The following is a 26,322-nucleotide window of genomic DNA, read 5'->3' as shown; positions in this document are numbered from 1 at the left end:
CAGTGCCATAATTTCGATGAGTCGAATGTTCTTTTCCTTTTCTTTTGTTCTTTATTCGACGCGGAAACATGTTCTTTCACATTGCAAATGGAATAAACTTTTTCACGAAGTGATAACAAATAAAGCTCATCATGTAGTAAAGCATCACCCACATAAGCATTATTTAACCAAATGGCATAGTTGCCATGTCCAAAATAACATTCATAATTATCTTTGTACAAACAAGAAACACTTATTAAGTTTCTATGACATGATGGAACAAATAAAACATCTCTAAGTAGAAGATTGAATCCATCAGCTAACTCCAAGGAGATATCACTGACAGCTTCAACTTCTGCTTCAACTCCGTTCGCCACTTCAATGCGTCTTTTGCTTCTTAGCGTAGTCCGCGTCGAATGGAATCCCTGTAAAGAATTTGCAACATGAACAGTTGCTCCTGAGTCAATCCACCAAGTGGATTTTGAAAACTGTGCATACATGGATTCATTTACAAATGAAACTATATTGTTACCTCCTTTTGCCATGATTGACTTTAGCCAATCAGGACAGTCTTTCTTGTAATGCCCGGTCTTCTTACAATGGAGACAAGTGTCTTTGTCCACTGGGAAAGGCTGTTGCTGACGCTGATGCTGATAGGAAGCTTTTCCTTGTGGCTTTGAAGGAGAACTTTTGTTGTTTTGATTGTAATTCTTTTTCTTGTGACCCTTCACATAGTTGAGTGTACCACCATGTGAGGCTTTGAGTCTGTCCTTTTCTTGGACACACATTGCTATTGTCTTTTCAATGTCCCATGTTCTAGGTGACATATTGTAGTTCACAACAAAAGCTTCAAACTCCTTTGGCAGTGAAGCCATGACCAGGTGGACCAGGAGCTTTGGTTTGATCTCCAGATCCTCATCCATGGGCTTTAGCTTTGCTGCCATATTGCTCGTCCTAAGGATGTGCTCTCTTATTCCATGACTACCGCCTGTGTAGCGTTCTGTCACCAGTTGCTCTATCACCTGGGTGGCATATATCTTTGAAGAGCCAGTGAACTGGCTCTTTATCTTTGAAAGCAACTCCCCTGCGGAAGTGCACTCTGCAATGGAGCCCACAATGGTGCTCTCAATTGTATTCTTTATAAAGGTCATGCACTTTTTGTTTGCATTGACCCACTTTTGTTTTTCTATGATGTAGGACATCTCCAAAGGAGCATAATCCCCCCTCTTTTTAGCCCACGCAGCATCATCATCAGTGGCCTCTCTTACTGGCTCTGTAGGTCTGACCGGCTGTGGTTCATCCAGAACCCAGTCCAGATCAGCACAGACAAATGCCAGTTCAACTTTCTTCCTCCACTCAGTGTGATTGTCACCTCTGAGTGTCGGAACATCTTTTAGGCAACTCATCAAGTGAAAGCCTCCTGAAATCACAATTTAAGTGACATCAGTATAACAATCATATGCATTAATCTAACATTGGTCAATTAAACATACAATTGTATATGCAATTAAATCTATATTACCGTTGGGCAAAAAATTAGAAATAAATGCACCTTTAAATCTCAATAATAAAACATGATCATGTTATTAACAACGTTGGTCATAAAAAATAACATAATCATATTCATTTTAATAGTCACTTTAACATGCTCTTAAAAACTTAATACTATGTAAACTTTTATTTTCTTTGTAAAAGAGCATTAATTATTTACGGAGTGGAAAAACATGAATAAAAATTCACGAACTTTTTACTTTTTACAGAAACTTTTCTATGACCGAATAAAAAATCATGAACTTTTTTAGTTCTACAGAAACTTTTACTTTATAAAATACATAAACTTTTTTTCTGAAATTTTCTATTCTCTGAATAAACAGAATTAGCTGCAGCAGAGAAAAATGCAGCTGGCCCGGCCTACTGCAGCCCAGCCGCCCTTGGCTCAGCGCGGCCCAGCCGCGCGGCGGCGCCCGCAGCTGCTGGGCTCGGCCCAGCGCGCGTGGCGGCCTTGCCGCAGCCGGCCTCCTGCCACTTACGGCCCAAAGGGCCCGTGGCCAGCTAGGGTTTGGCTCCTGGCCGTCGGATTCAATCTGACGGTCCAGCGTGCGGATCGGGCGAACAAAAACGCCCCCCGGTCAATCCGGCCATAACCCTAGCGCAGTCCGGCCATAACCCTAGGATTTGGTTGTAAGAACTACTATGTGCGGTGAACTACTATGTGTCCTCCTTGATTTGGTTGTACGAACTACCATGTGTCGTGAAGTAGTATGTGTTACGAACTACTATGTGTCGTGAAGTACTTGGACGCTGCAATCTACCATGTGGCGCCTAGCTGCTGTTGCTCTCTGGATAGCTAAAAAATTCACTAAGTCCAAGTCCAAGTGCCTCAAACTGTAAAGTACCTTCTGTTCTGGCTGCACAGCTACAGACTAGTGCAGCGCCTAGCTAGGAGGCGCCACACTGTATAGTGCAGCGCCTGCGTGCTAGGCGTTGCACTGTACAGTGTGGCGCCTCCTAGCTAGGCGCTGCACCAACACTTAGCGAAATTTTTGCCTGAAACTATAGGCATACCTTCTGTTGGTTGCTGGATACCTAAAGACATGTGCAGCGCCTAGCACGGAGGCGCCACACTCTATAGTGCAGCACCTGCGAGCTAGGCGTTGCACTGTAGAGTGTGGCGCCTCCGTGCTAGGCGCTGCATATGTCCGCACCTATCCAGAAGAGCAACAGAAGTTTGTCTAGTTACAGACATATGCAGCGCCTAGCACGGAGGCGCCACACTCTGTAGTGCAGCGCCTGCATGCTAGGCGTTGCACTGTAGAGTGCGGCGCCTCCGTGCTAGGCGCTGCATATGTCTGCACCTATCCAGAAGAGCAATAGAAGTTTGGCTAGCTACAGACATATGCAGCGCCTAGCACGGAGGCGCCACACTCTATAGTGCAGCGCCTGCGTGCTAGGCGTTGCATTGTAGAGTGCGGCGCCTCCGTGCTAGGCGCTGCATATGTCTGCACCTATCCAGAAGAGCAACAGAAGTTTGGCTAGTTACAGACATATGCAGCGCCTAGCACGGAGGCGCCACACTCTATAGTGCAGCGCCTGCGAGCTAGGCGTTGCACTGTAGAGTGCGGCGCCTCCAAGCTAGGCGCTGCACATGTCTGTAGCTATCCAGAAAGCAACAGAAGTTTGGCTAGTTACAAACATATGCAGCGCCTAGCACGGAGGCGCCACACGCTATAGTGCAGCGCCTGCGAGCTAGGCGTTGCACTGCAGTGTGTGGCGCCTGCGTGCTAGGCGCTGCACAAACACTTAGCAATTTTTGGCCTGAAACTAGAGGCCTACCTACTGTGCCTCCTCCCCCCCTCTACTGGGTCTTTTTCAGCCGCAGTTCTTTCAGCCACAGTTCAACAACTAGTATAACAAACATTCAGGTACGACATCATTTCTCCAAGTATAACAATTAGTATAAGAAAGAAAGGGTTCACAAAAGACTTCATTTCATAGAAATGACCATCACAATAAGTTCCAGTTCACCATAGAGCTACCACCACTCCAAGTTCAACGACATAAAAGGTACGACCACTCCATGTTCAACGACATAACAAATCGCACTCGAAGTTCAACATTATAAAAAAACTAAGATGACTAGTGCTTTCCACGCTTGCTGGGTCCTCCCCCCCCCCTTGACGCTTATCTTCTTCACCTTCCTAGGAAGAGGAACCCGCTCCGGCTCCGGCTCCGCCACCGGTTCGACATCGTCATCCAATGCCGCCATCCGCGAGGTGCCGACCGTCCTTTTGCCTCTTTGGGTGAAGTCTTCAGGTGTGTACTTGTTGATTCCCCTCCTAGGCTTCAACTCGTATGCAGACCGAGCCCGGTACGTCCCCAAGGTCATATCATCAGCAACCTATGCATCAACAAAAGATATGGAAAGACCGTGTGTGAGGATATAGTTAGCAATGCATCAACAAATGGATATATATCGTCATGCCATACCTCTTGGGTGACCCCACCCACATCCTCATCCGTGAAAGGTTCACCATGGCTCTGCCCCGAAGCGGGATCTGATGGTGTCGCCGACCTAGACCGTTCTGGTGATACATACTCGGGGTCACGACAACCGAAAAGGTTTGATAGCCGCCTTAACTTTTGGCCCTGGCGCTGCAACATGTACAAGTGAATGAGACATGGAACGTACCAACAAATGTTAAGTGCTAGTTTGAAGGAGATGTGAACCTTAATGAATTCTCGAAGTGCACCTTCCCCATCGCTTTTGCCAGCCGGGGTTGTTTCCAGAATAGTCTCGGTCTCGTCAGCTGCTTTCTTGATCTGGGCACGCTATGAACAGAAACGGTATCAGAGTGTTAGGCAAGCGAAGATGTGAAAAGTGCGAATGGAAAAGCAAAAAGGGCTAACCACAAAGTTCATCATTGGAGCTGAAGGGATCACCGAGTTGCCTTTCCTGACTAATGCGTTGTACTGGTGCTGGGCTACCTCATCAAAAACGGTGGGTTCCTCCAGAATCTCCTCAGCATACGCCGGCTGGCATACCTCCACGTGGGTACTTGCAAGAAACCATGTGAGATAGTTGTTGAACGCATCCGGGCAGTGCTCACGAAGCTGGGCTCGTTTTCCAGCCCTTGCTTGCTCTACACTAAGAGCGAACTGCACGACATACTTCCTGTGATGGCTGGCCCAATCCTTGATCTTCCGCTGCTTTTTCCTATCCAACCTGCAAGTTAGAAACAAGATATTAGCATCATCGAAACCGTCGAGAAGCTGCTAAGTGCTCAAGGTTAATTATGTCTTACGCGTGTAGCAACTTGTCCGTGTCCTCCCACTCCGGCGGGTGTGACTGGAACAAACCAAACTAGCGGAACACCCGATGTGGCAGGTGAAGCTCAACCGCCCAGTTGCATATCAGTGGGCACCGCATATGCCAGAGATCCCTATCCCTAATGCACATCGGATTAAGCCTGAACTCTATAGGGTTACCAAAACTCTCTCCTTTTCCATACGGCTCCCATTCCACCTGCAAAATGGGATTGAATGCAAAATTGATATCGAGTGAAGATACAAGCATGATAATCACTTATGCAAGGTAGGTTCACCTGCTCAGGCGTGATCGCGTCCAGCTCGCTCTTGTACAACTTGTACATTATAGAGGGATCATCCGTCGTCTCATTTAACACATCCCACTTGTAAGCCCAAGTGGGGAGCCATAGTGGGTCGTCTTTATCGTCCCAATCCTCGTACTTCACGGTCTTAGGTCGTCCAACCGGCAAACGCTCCCAGCTCCATATGGAAAGTGCGAGCAGACAACCACCAATACCTCCAGTGTGCCTACAACTGGCATCGTCCAACTGCACATAAAAAAGAACATGGTCAAATTTGCCGCAAGAGCGCATTGATAATGTATCAATGAAGTGAAAAGGAAACAACTTCATACCTGTCGATACAAGTAAGCTAGTGTCGCCGAACCCCAACTCCATTTGCTATCGAAGACGGTCAACGCCTTCAGCCACATCCATGGAGCATTCTTGCCGGTGCCATCAGCAAACATTGTCCTCGATACCATGTACCACATGTAGACACGAGCATAAGTCTTCACCATGTCCTCATTAGCATCATCGGGGCAATGAGCGAAGTGCGATGATATCCACGTGAAAGTAGCGCCCGCTGCGACTCTTTCCTTCTTCTTATCTTCCCTTTCTGGCTCCCGAGGCTCCGGAGGAACCATACCGATAAGGGCTTGCATCTGCGCGCGCCACCCTTCAGAATCGGTGTTCATACATAAAGGATTGCCATCGATAGGAAGACCGGTGATCATAGCGATATCCTGCAGCGTCACGGTCATCTCCCCGGTCCGAAGATGGAAAGTGTGTGTCTCCGGCCTCCAATGATCAATAAGCGCGGTGAGTGCTGCAGCAGTGTTGGGTGGCGTCGACCGGCGGACCAACTCAATGAAAGGGAGAAGTCCTGCCTCCCTAACATAAGGTGTGTACCGCTCATCATAGCTCATCCCTCCAAGGCTGATCCCGTGAGACCGAAGCTTCAGAGGTGCAAGCTCCTACAAACAAACAAATCATAACATTACATATGGGGCATTTGTGTTTGAACAAACATACGAAATTCATAACACCGGCCACTTTCAGTATTACCCGCTGCTGTACCGCCATAGCGTACGACCGGTGTTGATGGTCCCAGTGATCATCGAGAAGCCAAACCATCCTAACAATTTCAAAAAAGCATTCTTGTCAACACGATTATCTTTTCAATTCAAAAAAACTAAAGTAGGCCTACTACATGCAAGATCCAAAGCATATGGTGCTTCCCACTACTTGCGCCTACTTCATACAAATAACATGTCAATCTATGTATCCAAACTATAACATGTCAATCTACTTCTCCATACAAATAACATGTCAATCTACTTCTCCATACAAATAACATGTCAATCTATGTATCCAAACTATATAAATAACATGTCAACCTATCTATCCAAACCACATTCTAATCTAACAAAGGTTCCCCAAATCTAACATACGCAAGATTCAAACAAAAGTTGCCCAAATCTAATACATGCAAGATTCAAACAAGGGTTCCCCAAATCTTCAAAACATAATATTTTCTATGGATAGAAAGAAGGGGATCGGAGGAGAGTACCTTCTACGATGGATTGGTGAACAAATGCACGGACCAAATCGTCGGATCGGAAGGATTTGGGAGAGGGGATTGAGAGGGGGAGTGCAGATGGCCGCCGCCCTTTTTTCTGTAACTGCCAATGGGGAGGGTGGGGGAGGAGAGGGCTAGCGCGTTTGCATATAAGTCACAGTGCAGCGCCTAGCGGCTAGGCGCTGCACATTACACGTGCAACGCCTAGCGGCTAGGCGCTGCACATTACACGTGCAGCGCCTAGCTCGGAGGCGTTGCACTGCTGGGTGCGGGCCCGTGGGCTGCCACGGTGGACAGTGGTGCAACGCCCCGGAGCTAGGCGCTGCACCGTAGGGTGTGGCGCCGGCGTGGCGGGCGCTACACAAAAGGGTCAGGGGTGTGAAATAGTTTCGGAACCAGTTCATTCTGTGATTTGCTTTCGATTATAGGTCAAAATTGTCAAATTTGCCCTGCTGCTCCACCCAGCCCGCTCGCCGCGCCGCCGCCGCCGCCCGCCAGCCAGGAGCCAGGAAGCCGTACCGCATCACTGCCGGAAAAATGCTCAGCAGGAAAAATGTTTTATATTTTCTTTATGGTTTTCATAGGGCTTTCTGTTATTTATTTATTTATTTGCCTTTTCTTTTTACAAATACATGTCGGCCTTTGTTAATACACATTGTACATTGTTTGTACACGTGTTGAGCAATTTTCAAATGCATAATGAACATTTGTTCAAATACATGGTCGAACATTAGTTTGAATAAATTATAAATTTTGTTTCAAATATATGTTAAACATTTTTTGAATACACGGTGAACATTTTCGGTATACATGTGAAACACTTTTTAGATAAATCTTAGCAATTTTATAAATACATGATTAATATTTTTTTAAAGACACGTTGAATTTTGTTTTTGAATACACATTGTACATTTTTCATATACACGCGGAATTTTTTTATACTTATTGAGCATTTTTCAATACATGATGATTTTTTTTCAAAATTTCATGAACATAATATTTTAAGCGTGTGAACATTTTAAATTGTCACAAACATTTTATGGTGGTGTGATTTGTGTTAAAACTTATGGGAACAAATTACACCGCACAAACATTTATTAAACACGTAAACATTTTTCTGAAATATACGAACATAAATTTCACATTCCCCAAACATTTTTATAGTGCGTGGTGAACATTTTCTAAAAACGATTTTTCCCCATAATTTACTGTATTTTCAGAATATCAACATATAAGAAAAAAAAAGCCTCACACAGAAAAAAAATCCCACAAAAAGCCTGTAATGGGCTGCCCTCCTTGAGGCGGGCGGTTCCTGCTTCTCCGTCCTCCGGCCACCGATTACTTATCTGTCCTCCGTTGTTCCTTGATGTCTCCTTGAAGCGGGCGGTTCCTCCTTGAGGCGGGCGGTTCCTGCTTCCCCATAGTTTAGGTAGCTTTTTTTGCATAGAAGTTTTAGGTAGCTTTCATCAAGTGTATACAATCGATATATGAAAGTACTCCGTATTTTCTTCTGTATTAACGCCGTACTTTTAAGAGTTATTTTTCGCAATGAAACAATGATTAGTTGCTTATCATTCAAACTACGTTATATTACAAGGTGATACAGTACATGTTAAGCGACTTGATTCTAAAAAGATGAATATTAGGCGACTTGCTTATTGCCTAATCATAATTATCAGAAAAATTGTAAAGTGCACATAAGGAATTAATATCAGTAGCAGCGCATCATAAATTTAGTCAAGAAAACAGAATATATGAGTGCATCATCCATTCATTACATCATTCAGCCATTCCATTAATAATCTACCTAGCACAAATCCTGCAAATAGTTGTACATTCTAGTAGTGAGACCAACCACTAACATGATAATGCCATAAAAACATTGGTATACATTGCAGTTCCCTCCATCCTTTCACATCTAGCCCTTATTGCATTAATTTCTTCATTATTCTCATGAATTTGTTGTGCCAGGACAATCTCTACTCCACTTCTTCTCCCTTGTTCTAGACATGCCTATCGACCATCAGACACTTCATCATTCATCCTCCAAATTGCATCCCTAAGATCAACAAGTACTTACCGAACAAATAGGGAGAAAGGATCATCATGCCATGCAAAATACCCACAACCATTACTTTGAATCAACAGTTCATACAATAAAAAACGGAAATCTCAAAGATGAATGAGGAAAATTCGATGGGAAGGAGGAAGATGGGGATCTTACAATCTCAAGCATGCAACAATAGTATCTTCTTTTAGGATTTTCATAGCTCCAAGAAATCCAGCAGAGAGCCTTATTGGCGGCTTGTAGTAGCATCGCATCTCCGGCTTGTACACCAACGGATTCTCCCTATAGGGCACCGATGACCTAGATGGTGCCCTACGACGGAGTACTCCACCTGAGTACAACAAACTAGAGAACGACGCCATTGTCGACTGCTCAGTCGCCGCCCGCCAACCCTCCTCGAACCCTAATGTTTTCCCCACCTATCCCCCACTGCAAGTTAAATGGACATCAAGCGGGGATCAACGTTAGTCCAATGCGGCGTCTGATTCCACCCTAATCCGTTCCACGTAAACAATCTCGATGCACAAATTAACTTTTAGCACAAATCAGCCGGAAAATAGAAAGGGCACGGTGAGAATCTCAAGGATTTCGAGTTCAAGGTTCATTTCAGACTTAAGAGTACATATTCAAGTTTTTCTCCATACTTTCCTTTTTTAGAACTTGAAAAGAACCATATGAGTCCCGAGTTGACACACAACACTCATCAAGAAAATTGGGAAGAGCCAAGTGCACATTTTCCCCCTTTCCCCAAAAAAGAGAAAAGAAGTGCGCTTTCTCGGCCTTTCCATTTGATACCGGTCTAGCCCAAGAAAATGGAGCGCCTATTTGGTGCAGCTCACGCTAGGAGGAGCAACACGCACCCCCTCTTCCCCAGCGCGCCTTTTGGGCCGGCCCACGTGTGGGCGCTGTTTTTTGTTATTTTGTTATTTTTATTTTTACTTTCCTTTTTGATTTTTTTCGGGATTACAAAGAAGTTTTGAAATTTAAAATAATATTGAATTTTTAAAAAATGTTCAAGAAATCATAAAATGTTCACATACTAATTTTTATTCATGATTTTGAAAACAAACGTTCAGGAAATCAAAAAAGTTCATGATTTCCAAAAAATGCTCGTTGATTCACAAATCGCCTGTCAAATTGAAAACATGTTCACAGGTTCAGAGAATATTCAGTAATTTTTAAAAAATGTTAGCAAAATTCAAAGTAGTTCATGAATTACAAAAAAGTTCGTCGATTCAGAAAGGTTTGCTGATTCAAAAAATGATTGTCAAAACAAAAAATGTTCGTGAATTTCAAACATTGCTCTCCCGATTTCCAAAAAATGCCGTTGATTAAAAAAAGTTCACCGATTCAAAAAATTATGTTCACGGGTTTAAAAAAACTATTCACAGTTTAAAAAGTGTTCGTGAATTTGTTAGAAATATTTACAAATTCAAACAATCTTCAAGTTTTTTTAAAAAATGTTAGCGAATTTGTAAATGAAAGAAAAATGAAAAAGAGAAGAAAATGAAAAAAGAAATAAAATATAAAAATAGATAAAAACATAAGAAAAAGCACAAAAAACTTGGAAAGTGTTAATAGGCCGGTCCAAATATAAGTAGTGGCAGCGGGTGGGTACACGCTCGGTCTCTAATTAGTGACCTACTTACAACTAGAGAACCAAATGACCAGAACTGGATGTTCTGGATAATCGATGTTCTACCTCATGAGAGTTTCATTCTGTTAGTGGTGACATTGTGGGCAATCTGGACAGCCAGACGAAAATTGTTGCACGAGGGAATTTATCAAAGCCTGATGTCGACATGTCTTTTTGTCACAAGTTTTACAACTAGAGAACCAAATGACCAGAACTGGATGTTCTGAATAATCGATGTTCTACCTCATGAGAGTTTCATTCTGTTAGTGGTGACATTGTGGGCAATCTGGACAGCCAGACGAAAATTGTTGCACGAGGGAATTTATCAAAGCCTGATGTCGACATGTCTTTTTGTCACAAGTTTTATTGCCGATCTTGAAAAACTGAAGGAACCAGAGTCAGTAAGGGTGTTAGCCAGGGTAACAGTTGGCAACAAGAGATGGATCCCTCCACCACCCGGACATTTCAAATTCAATGTGGATGCAGGAGTATCAATTAATGGAAACTTGGGAACTGCAATTGTGGTATGTCGAGATGAGAAAGAAATTTATATGGGATCGTCCTCTCTGGTCATTAGGTGATTAAATGATCCGGCGTCACTTGAAGCAACAACTTTCCACGAGGCGCTGGCACTAGCCACTAACCTTGGTATTCAACACTTGTGTGTCGCGTCTGTTTGCAAGCCAGTAGTCAAGGGCATCCATGAGGGATCACTCGCAATTCACATAATGGTTATTAGTGAGATTAGAGATTGGACTCATTGGATGTACCTTTAGTTTTGAAAGTAGAAATAACAATTTCGAAGCTCATAACTTAACTAGGCATTCACTTTCTTTAGATCAAGATCGCCATACTTGGTCGGGTCATTTCAATGATCCGAACATTATTCCTCTAACCTTGGCTATTGAGTAATAAAGTCTAGGACGCGTCTAGCGAGCAGCTGTTGGCTCGCTAGCGCTTCCCAGCAGCCGGACCTTGGAAAGTATTTGTCTCCTCCATCTAATTAGGAAATATTTTTATGGTCCCAATTGACTAAACGGAAACAACTCATCAATAGTGCATTAAATGATCGGCATGCATTCGGTTGTGGCTTTTTCCCTGCATGGCGTGGATGACTATCTAGCATTTAATTTACAATTTATGAATTTTGAAAAGCCATAACTTTTAAACCACGAATCCGAATTAAGATCCGTTTCCACCGTTGAAATCCTTGCGCCGCATGGGCATGTTTTGGTAAAATATTTTTTGTGCAATTTTAGTACCTGTTTTGTGCAACCATCTAGCAGTCATGTGCAACTAACTGCAGTGGATATGCAACTTCGCACCTATCATGTGGACGTGCAGTTTTTAGTGATGGCACCTCCACCCCCAAACTACCCCCTTGGAGTGAGATGTGCAACTTCGCCTCTTGCCAAGGCCAACTGTCTAGTAGTTGACGTGCAACTTTCCTCCTACCCGTGGATGTGCTTTCACTATTTACTGCATCCGCCAACTGCCTAGCAGTAGATGTGCAAATTCATATGCTGCGATGGCCAACTATCTAACAGTGATGTGCAACTTTCTCTTGTATCCCTCATGATGTGTAGTGATACGTCTCCAACGTATCTATAATTTTTTATTGTTCCATGCTATATTATATTCTGTTTTGGATGTTTAATGGGCTTTATTATACACTTATATATTATTTTTGGGACTAACCTATTAACCGAAGGCCCAGCCCAAATTGCTGTTTTTTTGCCTATTTCAGTGTTTCGAAGGAAAAGGATATCAAACGGAGTCCAAACGGAATGAAACCTTCAGGAACGTGATTTTCGGAACAAACATGATCCAGAGGACTTGGAGTCTACGTAAAGCAATCAACAAGGAGAGCACGAGGCAGGGGGCGCACCTACCCCCCCAGGCACGCCCTCCACCCTCGTGGGGCCCACGTTGCTCCACCGACGTACTTCTTCCTCCTATATATACCTACGTACCCCGAAAACATCAGAACAGGAGCCAAAACCCTATTTCCACCACTGCAACCTTCTGTACCCGTGAGATCCCATCTTGGGGCCTTTTCCGGCGCTCCGCCAGAGGGGGCATTGATCACGGAGGGCTTCTACATCAACACCATAGCCTCTCCGATGATGTGTGAGTAGTTTACCTCAAACCTTCGGGTCCATAGTTATTAGTTAGATGGCTTCTTCTCTCTCTTTGGATCTCAATACAAAGTTCTCCTCGATTCTCTTGGAGATCTATTCGATGTAATCTTCTTTTGCGGTGTGTTTGTCGAGATCCGATGAATTGTGGGTTTATGATCAAGATTATCTATGAACAATATTTGAATCTCCTCTGAATTCTTTTATGTATGATTGGTTATCTTTGCAAGTCTCTTCGAATTATCAGTTTGGTTTGGCCTACTAGATTGATCTTTCTTGCAATGGGAGAAGTGCTTAGATTTGGGTTCAATCTTGCAGTGCTCGATCCCAGTGACAGAAAGGGAAACGACACGTATTGTATTGTTGCCATCGAGGATAAAAAGATGGGGTTTATATCATATTGCATGAGTTTATCCCTCTACATCATGTCATCTTACTTAAAGCATTACTCTATTCTTATGAACTTAATACTCTAGATGCATGCTGGATAGCGGTCGATGTGTGGAGTAATAGTAGTAGATGCAGAATAGTTTCGGTCTACTTGTCACGGACGTGATGCCTATATACATGATCATACCTAGATATTCTCATAACTATGCTCAATTCTGTCAATTGCTCGACAGTAATTCGTTTACCCACCATAACACTTATGCTCTTGAGAGAAGCCACTAGTGAAACCTATGGCCCCCGAGTCTATTTTCCATCATATTAATCTTCCAACACTTAGTTATTTTTATTGCCTTTTATTTTACTTTGCATCTTTATTTCTCTTTATCATAAAAATACCAAAAATATTATCTTGTCATATCTATCAGATCTCACTCTCGTAAGTGACCGTAGAGGGATTGACAACCCCTTTATCGCGTTGGTTGCGAGGTTCTTATTTGTTTGTGTAGGTGTGAGGGACTCGTGCGTGATCTCCTACTAGATTGATACCTTGGTTCTCAAAAACTGAGGGAAATACTTACGCTACTTTACTGCATCACCCTTTCCTCTTCAAGGGAAAACCAACGCAGTGCTCAAGAGGTAGCAAGAAGGATTTCTAGCGCCGTTGCCGGGGAGATCCAAGCCAAGTCAAGTCAAGTCAAGACATGCCAAGTACCCATCACAAACTCTTATCCCTCGCATTCCATTATTTGCCATTTGCCTCTCGTTTTCCTCTCCCCCACTTCACCCTTGCCGTTTTATTCGCCCTCTCTTTTCCGCTCACCTTCCTTTCGCCATGTCGGAATCAAAAAGGGTTGGGGTTTCTCTCCCAAGTTTTAGTACTTTGGACAATCCTGCTATTCTATCTAAACTCATAAATAATGATGCTATGGAAAAACCTGCCGGAGTTATCAATGAGAGAATAATTTTGATGAAGATGATTCCGGAATTTTTTGTTATTTACTTGATGAATCTTTAAAATATGTTTGGGATAGACTATTAAGGATCCGGGCTAGCTATGTGCCCCAATACCAAATTGAAATTTACTTAAAGAGCTTTTATGTTGCCCTACCTTCTTCATTTAAGCATGTCTTAGATTCTATATTTGAAGAAGGTTTTCTTGAAGGGGATGCCGTAGATACTTATGAAAATATGAAGACCATATTTGGGCACCCCATGAATGAGAAAGTTGAATCTACCTCTCTTTTGCTCTCCTACCAAAACGAATCTATCAAAGAGATGAAGGCTATCTTAGATGCAAATTTCCGTAACGTGCTTAATCTTTCTTCTACCATTAATAGCCACGTGCTTTATCAAAATAGAAATATTAATTCCATAGATAATAAGTTTGCTCTTTTCTTCCCTAAAACTAAAGATGGCAATACCTATATCTATCTTTGCTTGTATGCCTAGCTAGGGGCGTTAAATGATAGCGCTTGTTGGGAGGCAACCCAATTTTATTTTAGTTTTTTTGATTTTTGCTTCTGTTTAGGAATAAATCTTTGATCTAGCATCTGGTTAGATTTGTTTTTATGTTTTAATTAGTGTTTGTGCCAAGTTAAACCTATAGGATCTTCTTGGATGATAGTTATTTGATCTTGCTGAAAATTCCAGAAACTTTCTGTTCACGAAAACAATTGTTAAGAATCACCAAAACGTGATAAAATACTGATTCCAATTGTAGTAGATCAATAAACAAATTGTCTAAGTCGTCCTATTTTGGTAGATTTTTCTGAGTTTCAGAAGTTTGCGTTAGTTACAGATTACTACAGACTGTTCTGTTTTTGACAGATTCTGTTTTTCGTGTGTTGTTTGCTTATTTTGATGAATCTATGGCTAATAAAATAGTTTATAAACCAGAGAGAAGTTGGAATACAGTTGGTTTAACACCAATATAAATAAATAATGAGTTCATTACAGTACCTTGAAGTGGTGTTTTGTTTTCTTTCGCTAACGGAGCTCACGAGATTTTCTGTTATGTTTTGTGTTGTGAAGTTTTCAAGTTTTGGGTAAAAGATTTGATGGATTATGGAACAAGGAGTGGTAAGAGCCTAAGCTTGGGGATTCCCATGGCACCCCAAGAAAATCTAAGGACACCAAAAAGCCAAAGCTTGGGGATGCCCCGGAAGGCATCCCCTCTTTCGTCTTCGTCCATCGGTAACTTTACTTGGAGCTATATTTTTATTCACCACATGATATGTGTTTTGCTTGGAGTGTCTTGTATGATTCGAGTCTTTGATTTTTAGTTTACCACAATCATCCTTCCTGTACACACCTTTTGAGAGAGACACACATGATTCGGAATTTATTAGAATACTCTATGTGCTTCACTTATATCTTTTGAGCTATATAGTTTTTGCTCTAGTGCTTCACTTATATCTTTTAGAGCACGGTGGTGGATTTGATTTATAGAAACTATTGTTCTCTCATGCTTCACTTATATTATTTTGAGAGTCCTACAAAACAGCATGGTAATTTGCTTTCATTATGATAGGCAACCAAGATTAGTAAAAAAAATCTTATGAGTGTGTTGAATACTATGAGAAGTTTGATGCTTGATAATTGTTTTGAGATATGAAGATGGTGATATTAGAGTCATGCTAGTTGAGTAGTTGTGGATTTGAGGAATACTTGTGTTAAAGTTTGTGATTCCCGTAGTGATGACCCACAAGTATAGGGGATCTATCATAGTCCTTTTGATAAGTAAGAGTGTCGAACCCAACGAGGAGCAGAAGGAAATGATAACCGGTTTTCAGCAAGGTATTCTCTGCAAGCACTGAAATTATCGGTAACAGATAGTTTTGTGATAAGGTAATTTGTAACGGGTAACAAGTAACAAAAGTAAATAAAGTGCAGCAAGGTGGCCCAATCCTTTTTGTAGCAAAGGACAAGCCTGGACAAATTCTTATATAGAGAAAAGCGCTCCCGAGGACACATGGGAATTATCGTCAAGCTAGTTTTCATCACGTTCATATGATTCACGTTCGGTACTTTGATAATTTGATATGTGGGTGGACCAGTGCTTGGGTGCTGTCCATACTTGGACAAGCATCCCACTTATGATTAACCCCTATTGCAAGCATCCGCAACTACAAAAGAAGTATTAAGGTAAACCTAACCATAGCATGAAACATGTGGATCCAAATCAGCCCCTTACGAAGCAACGCATAAACTAGGGTTTAAGCTTCTGTCACTCTAGCAACCCATCATCTACTTATTACTTCCCAATGCCTTCCTCTAGGCCCAAACAATGGTGAAGTGTCATGTGGTCGACGTTCACATAACACCACTAGAGGAGAGACAACATACATCTCATCAAAATATAGAACGAATACCAAATTCACATGACTACTAATAGCAAGACTTCTCCCTTGTCCTCAGGAACAAACGTAACTACTCACAAAGCATATTCATGTTCATAATCAGAGGGGTATTAATATGCATAATGGATCTGAACATATGATCTTCCACCAAATAAACCAACTAGCATCAACTACAAGGAGTAATCAACACTACTAGCAACCTACAGGTACCAATCCCAGACGTAGAGACAAGAATTGGATACAAGAGATGAACTAGGGTTTGAGAGGAGATGGTGCTGGTGAAGATGTTGATGGAGATTGGCCCCCTCCCGATGAGAGGAGCGTTGGTGATGACAATGGCGATGATTTCCCCCTCCCGGAGGGAAGTGTCCCCGGCAGAACAGCTCCGCCAGAGCCCTAGATTGGTTCCGCCAAGGTTCCGCCTCTTGGCGGCGGAGTCTCGTCCCGAAAGCTTGCTTATGATTTTTTCTCGGACGAAAGACTTCATATAGCAGAAGATAGGCACCGGAGGGCCACCAGGGGGCCCATGAGGTAGGGCGCGCCCCCACCCTCGTGGCCAGGGTGTGGGCCCCCTCTGGTATTTTCTTCGCTCAGTTTTTTTATTATTTCCAAAAATAACTTCCGTGGAGTTTCAGGACTTTTGGAGTTGCGCAGAATAGGTCTCTAATATTTGCTCCTTTTCCAGCCCAGAATTCCAGCTGCCGGGATTCTCCCTCTTTATGTAAACCTTGTAAAATAAGAGAGAATAGGCATAAGTATTGTGACATAATGTGTAATAAGAGCCCATAATGCAATAAATATCGATATAAAAGCATGATGCAGAATGGACGTATCAACTCCCCCAAGCTTAGACCTCGCTTGTCCTCAAGCGGAAGCAGATAACGATAAATATGTCCACATGTTTAGAGGTAGAGGTGTCGATAAAATAAAATATAGACATGAGGGCATCATGATCATTCTTATAACAGCAACATATATGGATATTGTCATATGATTTCTTATGCTCAAGTAATAATCTATTCACAATGTCAAGTATGAATCAGAAACTTCATTGAGAACTAACAAACTATAATCTCAGTCATTGAGGCAATTGCAATTTATCATAACATCAAGAGATTTTCAGCAAGTTCACATACTCAACTATCATTTAGTCTTTCACAATTGCAAACACTCACGCAATACTTGTGGTTACGGAGTTTTAATCGGACACAGAGAAAGATAGGGACTTATAGTTTCGCCTCCCAACCTTTTACCTCAAGGGTAATGTGAACAATAATAGTTCATGCTAACTTACATCCAATTGGGTATATATATCAGGATCTTTCCAACACAATGTGCTTGCCAAAGGATAAAATGTAAAAAGGAAAGGTGAAGATCACCATGACTCTTGCATAAGGGTAGGAGATAAAAGTAAAGGATAAGCCCTTCGCAGAGGGAAGCAGAGGTTGTCATGCGCTTTCAGGGTTGGATGCACAAAATCTTAATGCGAAAGAACGTCACTTTATATTGCCACTTGTGATGTGGACCTTTATTATGCAGTCCGTCACTTTTATTTCTTCCACATCACAAGATCGTATAAAGCTTATTTCCTCCACACTAATCAATCATACATATTTAGGGAGCAATTTTTATTGCTTGCACCGATGAGAACTTACTTGAAGGATCTTACTCAATCCATAGGTAGGTATGGTGGACTCTCATGGCAAAACTTGGTTTAAGGATATTTGGAAGCACAAGTAGTTTCTCTACTTGGTGCAAAGAATTTGGCTAGCATGAGGGGGAAAGGCAAACTCAACATGTTGGATGATCCATGACAATATACTTTATCTCAGATATAAGAAAACATAACCCATTACGTTGTCTTCCTTGTCCAACATCAACTCTTTAGTCATGTCATACTTTAATGAGTGCTCACAATCATAAAAGATGTCCAAGATAGTATATTTATATGTGAAACCTCTCTTTGTTTATTACTTCCTATTAATTGCAACGATGACCAAAACTATGTTTGTCAACTCTCAACAACTTTTAATCATCATACTCTTTATATGTGAAGTCATTACTCTCCATAAGATCAATAAGATCTCTTTGTTTCTTTTTATTCTTTTCTCTTTTCTTTTATTCCCTCAAGATCATGGCAAAATAATCAAGCCCTTGACTCAACACTAATCTTTATTATATATAACTCACGGACTCGATTACATAGAGGGATCATAAAGCAGAACTCAAAACTAGATCATACTAAAACTTTATTCTACTAGATCAAGATAATACTAAAAGGATCAAACTAAGAAAAAGGGTAAAGATAGAGATGTGATGGTGATACGATACCGGGGCACCTCCCCCAAGCTTGGCAATTGCCAAGGGGAGTGCCCATACCCATATGATTAGATCTCCTTTGCCGTTGAAGAGGGTGGTGGAGTTGTTGATGATGTGGGCTTGTCGTCCATCTTCCAAGGCATAGGCTCACCATCATAGAAGGATGATCGAGTCTCCGGGATCCTCAAATCTACAGCCAAACTCATCCTCTTGAATCTATATTCATACTCATAGTTTTGGTTTTGCAGGTCATAGATTTGGGCTTCAAGGTGCTCGATCTTCTCGTGAAGCTTGAAGATGGTCTCCCCAATGTTCTTGGCATCCAGCTTGTGGTTGTTGGTGAACTCCGCGATCATCATGTGGTTGGCGTTGAGTCCGTGTTCCACCATCCCCTGGCATTTGAAAACTTGTTGCTCCATTGCTTCGAGCCTCGTCTCCATGCTTCCTGTCCTCCTTGGTCCCTCAACATCGCGGATGTTCAACAACCCATCACGCAGGGTGTTGCAGCACCTCCGCGAGGTAGGGGTTGATGACCTTCTCGAATAACTTGTCCTTGGGGGCGCTTGGAGATGTCATGGTGATCTAGATCTATCAGAAAAACAGCTTGAAACGAAAACAGAGGATATTTGCGTGATACATGAGTCAAAACCTTCGGGAGATTATATAATGAATTTTTACCGACCAAAAGAAGTATCGTGCAACATAACGGAGTCCAGAGAGCGCACGAGGTGCCCACGAGGCAGGGAGCGCGCCCAGGGGGTAGGGCGCGCCCTCCACCCTCGTGGAGGCCTCGTGTCCTTCCCGGACAGCTTCTTATTTTTCTATTTTTCTAAATATTCCAAAACGGAGAAAATTTGCCATTAGAACTGTTTTGGAGTCGGTTTACTTACCGTACGACGTACCTATTCCTTTTCAGAGTCTGAAACGTTCTGGAAAGTGTCTCTTATGTATTCCTCCGGTGTCACGGTTTCAATAACATTTGTTTCAACATTTATAGGATTACCTGAGATGTAATGTTTGATTCTTTGACCGTTCACCACCTTTGGATTTGTGCCTTCGAAGTTGTTGATTTTTATAGCACCGGAACGATAGACCTCCTCGACAATGTAAGGACCTTCCAATTTAGAGAGAAGTTTTCCTGCAAAAAATCTTAAACGAGAGTTGTATAGCAATACATAATCACCTACATTAAACTCATGCTTTTGTATCCTTTTGTCATGCCATCTTTTAACTTTTTCTTTAAACAGCTTGGCATTTTCATAGGCTTGGGTTCTCCATTCATCAAGTGAGCTAATGTCAAATAACCTCTTCTCACCGGCAAGTTTGAAATCATAATTGAGTTCTTTAATAGCCCAATATGCCTTATGTTCTAGTTCGAGAGGTAAATGACATGCTTTTCCATAAACCATTTTATACGGAGACATACCCATAGGATTTTTATATGCAGTTCTATAGGCCCATAATGCATCATCAAGTTTCTTGGACCAATTCTTTCTAGATCTATTAACAGTCTTTTGCAAAATTAATTTGAGCTCTCTATTACTCAATTCTACTTGACCACTAGACTGTGGGTGATAAGGGGATGCAATTCTATGATTAACATCATACTTAACAAGCATTTTACGAAAAGCACCATGAATAAAATGTGAACCACCATCAGTCATTAAATATCTAGGGACTCCAAACCTCGGAAAAATAACTTCTTTAAGCATCTTAATAGAAGTGTTATGATCAGCACTACTAGTTGGAATAGCTTCTACCCACTTAGTAACGTAATCAACAGCAACTAAAATATGTGTATATCCATTAGAGGCAGGAAACGGTCCCATATAATCAAAGCCCCAAACATCAAATGGTTCAATAACAAGTGAATAATTCATAGGCATTTCTTGACGTCTACTAATATTACCAATTCTTTGACATTCATCACAAGATAAGACAAACTTGCGGGCATACTTAAAGAGAGTAGGCCAATAAAAACTGGATTGCAATACCTTATGTGCAGTTCTGTCTCCAGCGTGGTGTCCTCCATAAGCCTTGGAGTGACACTTGCGTAGGATCTGTTCCTGTTCATGCTCAGGTACACAATGTCTAATAACACCATCTACTCCTTCTTTATAAAGATGTGGGTCATCCCAGAAGTAATGTCTTAAATCATAGAAAAACTTTTTCTTTTGCTGGTACGTGAAACTTGGTGGTATAAATTTAGCAACAATGTAATTAGCATAATCAACATACCAAGGAGCAGTACGAGAAGCATTTATGACATTCAGTTGTTCATCAGGAAAGCTATCATCAATAGGTAGTGGGTCATCAAGAACATTCTCTAACCTAGACAAGTTGTCTGCAACGGGGTTCTCAGCTCCCTTTCTATCAATAATATGTAAATCAAATTCTTGTAGCAAGAGAACCCATCTAATAAGTCTAGGTTTAGCATCTTTCTTTTCCATAAGATATTTAATAGCAACATGATCGGTGTGAATAGTTACTTTAGAATCAACAATATAAGGTCTAAACTTATCACAAGCAAATACAACTGCTAAAAATTCTTTTTCAGTAGTGGCATAATTTCTCTGGGAATTGTCTAGAGTTTTACTAGAATATTGAATAACATTTAATTTCTTATCAACTCTTTGCCCTAGAACAACACCTACAGCATAATCGCTAGCATCACACATAATTTCAAAGGGTAAATTCCAATCAGGTGGCTGAACAATAGGAGCAGTGATTAATGCTTTCTTAAGTATTTCAAATGCTTCTACACAATCATCATCGAAGACAAATGGTATATCTTTTTGTAATAGATTAGTCAGAGGCCGAGAAATTTTTGAGAAGTCCTTAATGAACCTCCTATAAAAGACGGCATGACCAAGGAAACTTCTTATACCTTTGATGTCCTTGGGACACGGCATCTTTTCAATAGCATCAACTTTAGCTTTATCAACTTCAATACCTCTTTCAGAAATTTTATGCCCCAAGACAATACCTTCATTAACCATAAAGTGGCACTTCTCCCAATTCAAGACAAGGTTAGTCTCTCACATCTCTGCAAAACTCGATCAAGGTTGCTCAAGCAATCATCAAAAGAGGATCCATAAACGGAGAAATCGTCCATGAAAACCTCACATATCTTTTCACAAAAATCAAAGAATATAGCCATCATGCATCTTTGAAAGGTAGCAGGTGCATTACATAAACCAAAAGGAATACGTCTATAAGCAAAAGTACCAAAAGGGCAAGTAAATGTGGTCTTTGCTTGATCATCAGCTGACACAGGTATTTGAGAGAAACCAGAATAACCATCTAGAAAGCATGTGTGTTTGGATAATCTTTCTAGCATTTGATCAATGAATGGCAAGGGGTAATGATCCTTTTTAGTAGCTTTGTTTAATTTGCGGAAATCAATCACCATCCTATAACCTGTAATAATTCTTTACGGAATCAATTCATCTTTATCATTAGGAACGACAATAATACCTCCCTTCTTAGAGACACAATGGACAGGACTTACCCACCGACTATCAGCAACGGGATAGATTATACCTGCCTCAAGGAGCTTTAGTATTTCCTTTCTTACCACTTCTTTCATCTTAGGATTCAGCCGTAGTTGATGATCAATAACTGGTTTGGCATCTTTCTCCAAATTTATTTTGTGTTGACATAGAGTGGGACTAATGCCCTTAAGATCATCAAGAGTATATCCAATAGCAGCACGGTGCTTCTTCAGAGTTTTCAATAATTTTTCTTCCTCCTTCTCTGAAAGGTTAGCACTAATAATAACAGGATATATATTCTTTTCATCAAGACAAGCATATTTAAGGGTATCAGGCAATGGTTTAAGCTCAAACACAAGATCACCCTTGGGTGGAGGAGGATCCCCTAGGATTTCAACAGGCAAGTTGTGTTTCAGAATAGGTCCCTGTTTAAAGAATACTTCATCTATTTCCCTTCTTTCATTCATAAACATATCATTTTCATGGTCTAGCAAATATTGTTCTAAAGGATCATTAGGAGGCACAACAATAGAAGCAAGACCAATAATTTCATTCTTACTAGGCAATTCCTTTTCACGGTGTTGTCTGCGAAATTTAGAAAAGTTAAACTCATGAGACATATCACCTAGACCAATAGTAACAACATCCTTTTCGCAGTCTATCTTAGCATTAACAGTGTTTAAGAAGGGTCTACCAAATATAATGGGACAAAAGCTATCTTGTGGGGAACCAAGAACAAGAAAATCAGCTAGATATTTAGTTTTCCCACACAAGACTTCAACATCTCTAACAATCCCAATTGGTGAAATAGTATCTCTATTGGCAAGCTTAATGGTGACATCAATTTCTTCTAACTCAGCGGGTGCAATATCATGCATAATTTCTTTGTATAAGTCAATAGGTATTGCACTAGCACTAGCACCCATATCACACAAGCCATGATAACAATGATCTCCTATTTTAACAGAAATAACAGGCATGCCTACTACAGGTCTATGTTTATCTTTAGCACCAGGTTTAGCAATTCTAGCATTCTCATCACAGAAGTAAATAACATGCCCATCAATATTATCAGCCAAGAGATCTTTAACCATAGCAATATTAGGTTCAACTTTAACTTGCTCAGGGGGTTTATGTGTCCTAATATTACTTTTGTTGACTACAGTTGAAGCTTTAACATGATCCTTTATTCTAACAGGGAAAGGTGGTTTCTCAACATAAGCAGTAGGAACAATAGGATCATTATAAGTGATAACCCTTTCTTCAACTTTAATAGGTGCAACTACTTTTACTTCAACGGGAGGATTATATTAAACCACTTCTCCTTAGGGAGATCAACATGAGTAGCAAATGATTCATAGAAAGAAGCTACTATCTCAGAGTCAAGTCCATATTTAGTGCTAAATTCACGGAAAACATCGGTATCCATAAAAGATTTAACACAATCAAACTTAGGTGTTATACCTGACTCCTTACCCTCGTCGAGATCCCAATCTTCAGAGTTGCGTTTAAGTCTTTCCAATAAATTCCATTTGAATTCAATAGTCTTCATCATAAAAGAACCAGTACAAGAAGTATCGAGCATGGTGCGATTGTTGTCAGAAAGCCGAGCATAAAAATTTTGAATAATCATTTCTCTCGAGACTCATGATTGGGGCATGAATATAACATTGACTTAAGCCTCCCCCAAGCTTGAGCGATGCTTTCTCCTTCGCGAGGCCAAAAATTATATATATATATATATATATATATATATATATATATAATTACGATCACGATGAACAAGATGCATAGGATAAAACTTCTGATGAAATTCCAATTTCAATCGTTTGTAGTTCCATGATCCAATACCATCACATAGCCTATACCATGTCAATGCATCTCCCTTAAAAGATAAAGGGAATACCTTCTTCTTGATAACATCATTGGCCATACCTGCAAGCTTAAATAATCCACAAACTTCATCCACATAGATTAGGTGCTCATCAGGATGTAATGTTCCGTCTCCTGCAAAAGGTTTAGCTAGCAGTTTTTCTATCATACCCGAAGGAATTTCAAAGTAGACATTTTCATTTTCAGTTGGTTCAGTAGGTTGAGGAGCAACTCTTTGCTCTACTGGTCGAGGTGAAGATACCCCGAACAAGCCCCTCAGAGGATTACTTTCCATAGTAACAAGTGACAATAAATTTCAGCACACTATATAAATTTTTTCCTTACCAAATTCCACCTACCAAAGGAGGTTCACTCCCCGGCAACGGCGCCAGAAAATAGTCTTGATGACCCACAACTATAGGGGATCTATCGTAGTCCTTTCGATAAGTAAGAGTGTCGAACCCAACGAGGAGCAGAAGGAAATGATAAGCGGTTTTCAGCAAGGTATTCTCTGCAAGCACTGAAATTATCGGTAACAGATAGTTTTGTGATATGGTACTTTGTAACGGGTAACAAGTGACAAAAGTAAATAAAGTGCAGCAAGGTGGCCCAATCCTTTTTGTAGCAAAAGACAAGCCTGGAAAAATTCTTATATAGAGAAAAGCGCTCCCGAGGACACATGGGAATTATCGTCAAGCTAGTTTTCATCACGTTCATATGATTCGCGTTCGGTACTTTGATAATTTGATATGTGGGTGGACCAGTGCTTGGGTGTTGTCCTTACTTGGACAAGCATCCCACTTATGATTAACCCCTATTGCAAGCATCCGCAACTACAAAAGAAGTATTAAGGTAAACCTAACCATAGCATGAAACATGTGGATCAGAATCAGCCCCTTACGAAGCAACGCATAAACTAGGGTTTAAGCTTCTGTCACTCTAGCAACCCATCATCTACTTATTACTTCCCAATTCCTTCCTCTAGGCCCAAACAATGGTGAAGTGTCATGTAGTTGACGTTCACATAACACCACTAGAGGAGAGACAACATACATCTCATCAAAATATAGAACGAATACCAAATTCACATGACTACTAATAGCAAGACTTCTCCCATGTCCTCAGGAACAAACGTAACTACTCACAAAGCATATTCATGTTCATAATCAGAGGGGTATTAATATGCATAATGGATCTGAACATATGATCTTCCACCAAATAAACCAACTAGCATCAACTATAAGGAGTAATTAACACTACTAGCAACCTACAGGTACCAATCCCAGACGTGGAGACAAGAATTGGATACAAGAGATGAACTAGGATTTGAGAGGAGATGGTGCTGGTGAAGATGTTGATGGAGATTGGCCCCCTCCCGATGAGAGGAGCGTTCGTGATGACGATGGCGATGATTTCCCCCTCCCGGAGGGAAGTGTCCCCGGCAGAACAGCTCCGCCAGAGCCCTAGATGTTGGAAATATGCCCTAGAGGCAATAATAAATTGGTTATTATTATATTTCCTTGTTCATGATAATCGTTTATTATCGATGCTAGAATTGTATTGATAGGAAACTCAGATACATGTGTGGATACATAAACAACACCATGTCCCTAGTAAGCCTCTAGTTGACTAGCTCGTTGATCAATAGATGGTTACGGTTTCCTGACCATGGACATTGGATGTCGTTGATAACGGGATCACATCATTAGGAGAATGATGTGATGGACAAGACCCAATCCTAAGCCTAGCACAAGATCGTGTAGTTCGTTTGCTAAGAGCTTTTCTAATGTCAAGTATCATTTCCTTAGACCAAGAGATTGTGCAACTCCCGGATACCGTAGGAATGCTTTGGGTGTACCAAACTGTTGGGGAACATAGTAATTTCAAAAAAATTCCTACGCACACGCAAGATCATGGTGATGCATAGCAACGAGAGGGGAGAGTGTTGTCCACGTACCCTCGTAGACCGACAGCGGAAGCGTTATCACAACGTCGTTGATGTAGTCATACGTCTTCACGATCTGACCGATCAAGTACCGAACGTACGGCACCTCCGAGTTCTACACACATTCAGCTCGATGACGTCCCTCGAACTCCGATCCAGCCGAGTGTTGAGGGAGAGTTTCGTCAGCACGACGGCGTGGTGACGATGATGATGTTCCACCGACGTAGGGCTTCGCCTAAGCTCCGCAACGGTATTATCGAGGTGTAATATGGTGGAGGGGGGCACCGCACACGGCTAAGAGATCTCAAGGATCAATTGTTGTGTCTCTGGGGTGTCCCCCTGCCCCCGTATATAAAGGAGCAAGGGGGAGGCAGCCGGCCAAGGGTATAGGCGCGCCAAAGGGGGGAATCCTACTCCCACCGGGAGTAGGACTCCTCCTTTCCTTGTGGGAGTAGG

The 26,322-nt window shown here is 41.5% G+C and overlaps 1 protein-coding gene and 1 long non-coding RNA gene across 2 annotated transcripts; both read right to left on the bottom strand.

Annotated features, from left to right (window-relative positions):
- Positions 1–357: 357 nt before the first annotated feature.
- On the bottom strand, positions 358–2,575 carry LOC141027511 (uncharacterized). The gene is made up of 3 exons (XM_073504579.1): positions 2,545–2,575; positions 512–1,399; positions 358–404 (listed from the first exon to the last, which is right to left on the bottom strand). Exons 1-3 carry the CDS (start codon positions 2,573–2,575, stop codon positions 358–360), a joined length of 966 nt encoding a protein of 321 aa, XP_073360680.1.
- Positions 2,576–3,744: 1,169 nt separating this feature from the next.
- On the bottom strand, positions 3,745–4,312 carry LOC141039287 (uncharacterized). Its single transcript, XR_012200211.1, has 3 exons — positions 4,207–4,312; positions 3,967–4,131; positions 3,745–3,877 (listed from the first exon to the last, which is right to left on the bottom strand). It is a non-coding gene; the product is annotated as an uncharacterized lncRNA (long non-coding RNA).
- Between the last annotated feature and the right edge of the window lie 22,010 nt (positions 4,313–26,322).

Source organism: Aegilops tauschii, chromosome 1, assembly GCF_002575655.3.
Source record: "Aegilops tauschii subsp. strangulata cultivar AL8/78 chromosome 1, Aet v6.0, whole genome shotgun sequence".
Taxonomy (NCBI): domain Eukaryota; kingdom Viridiplantae; phylum Streptophyta; class Magnoliopsida; order Poales; family Poaceae; genus Aegilops; species Aegilops tauschii.
The sequence above is the reverse complement of the archived record's forward strand: the minus strand, read 5'-3'. Positions and strand labels throughout refer to the sequence as shown.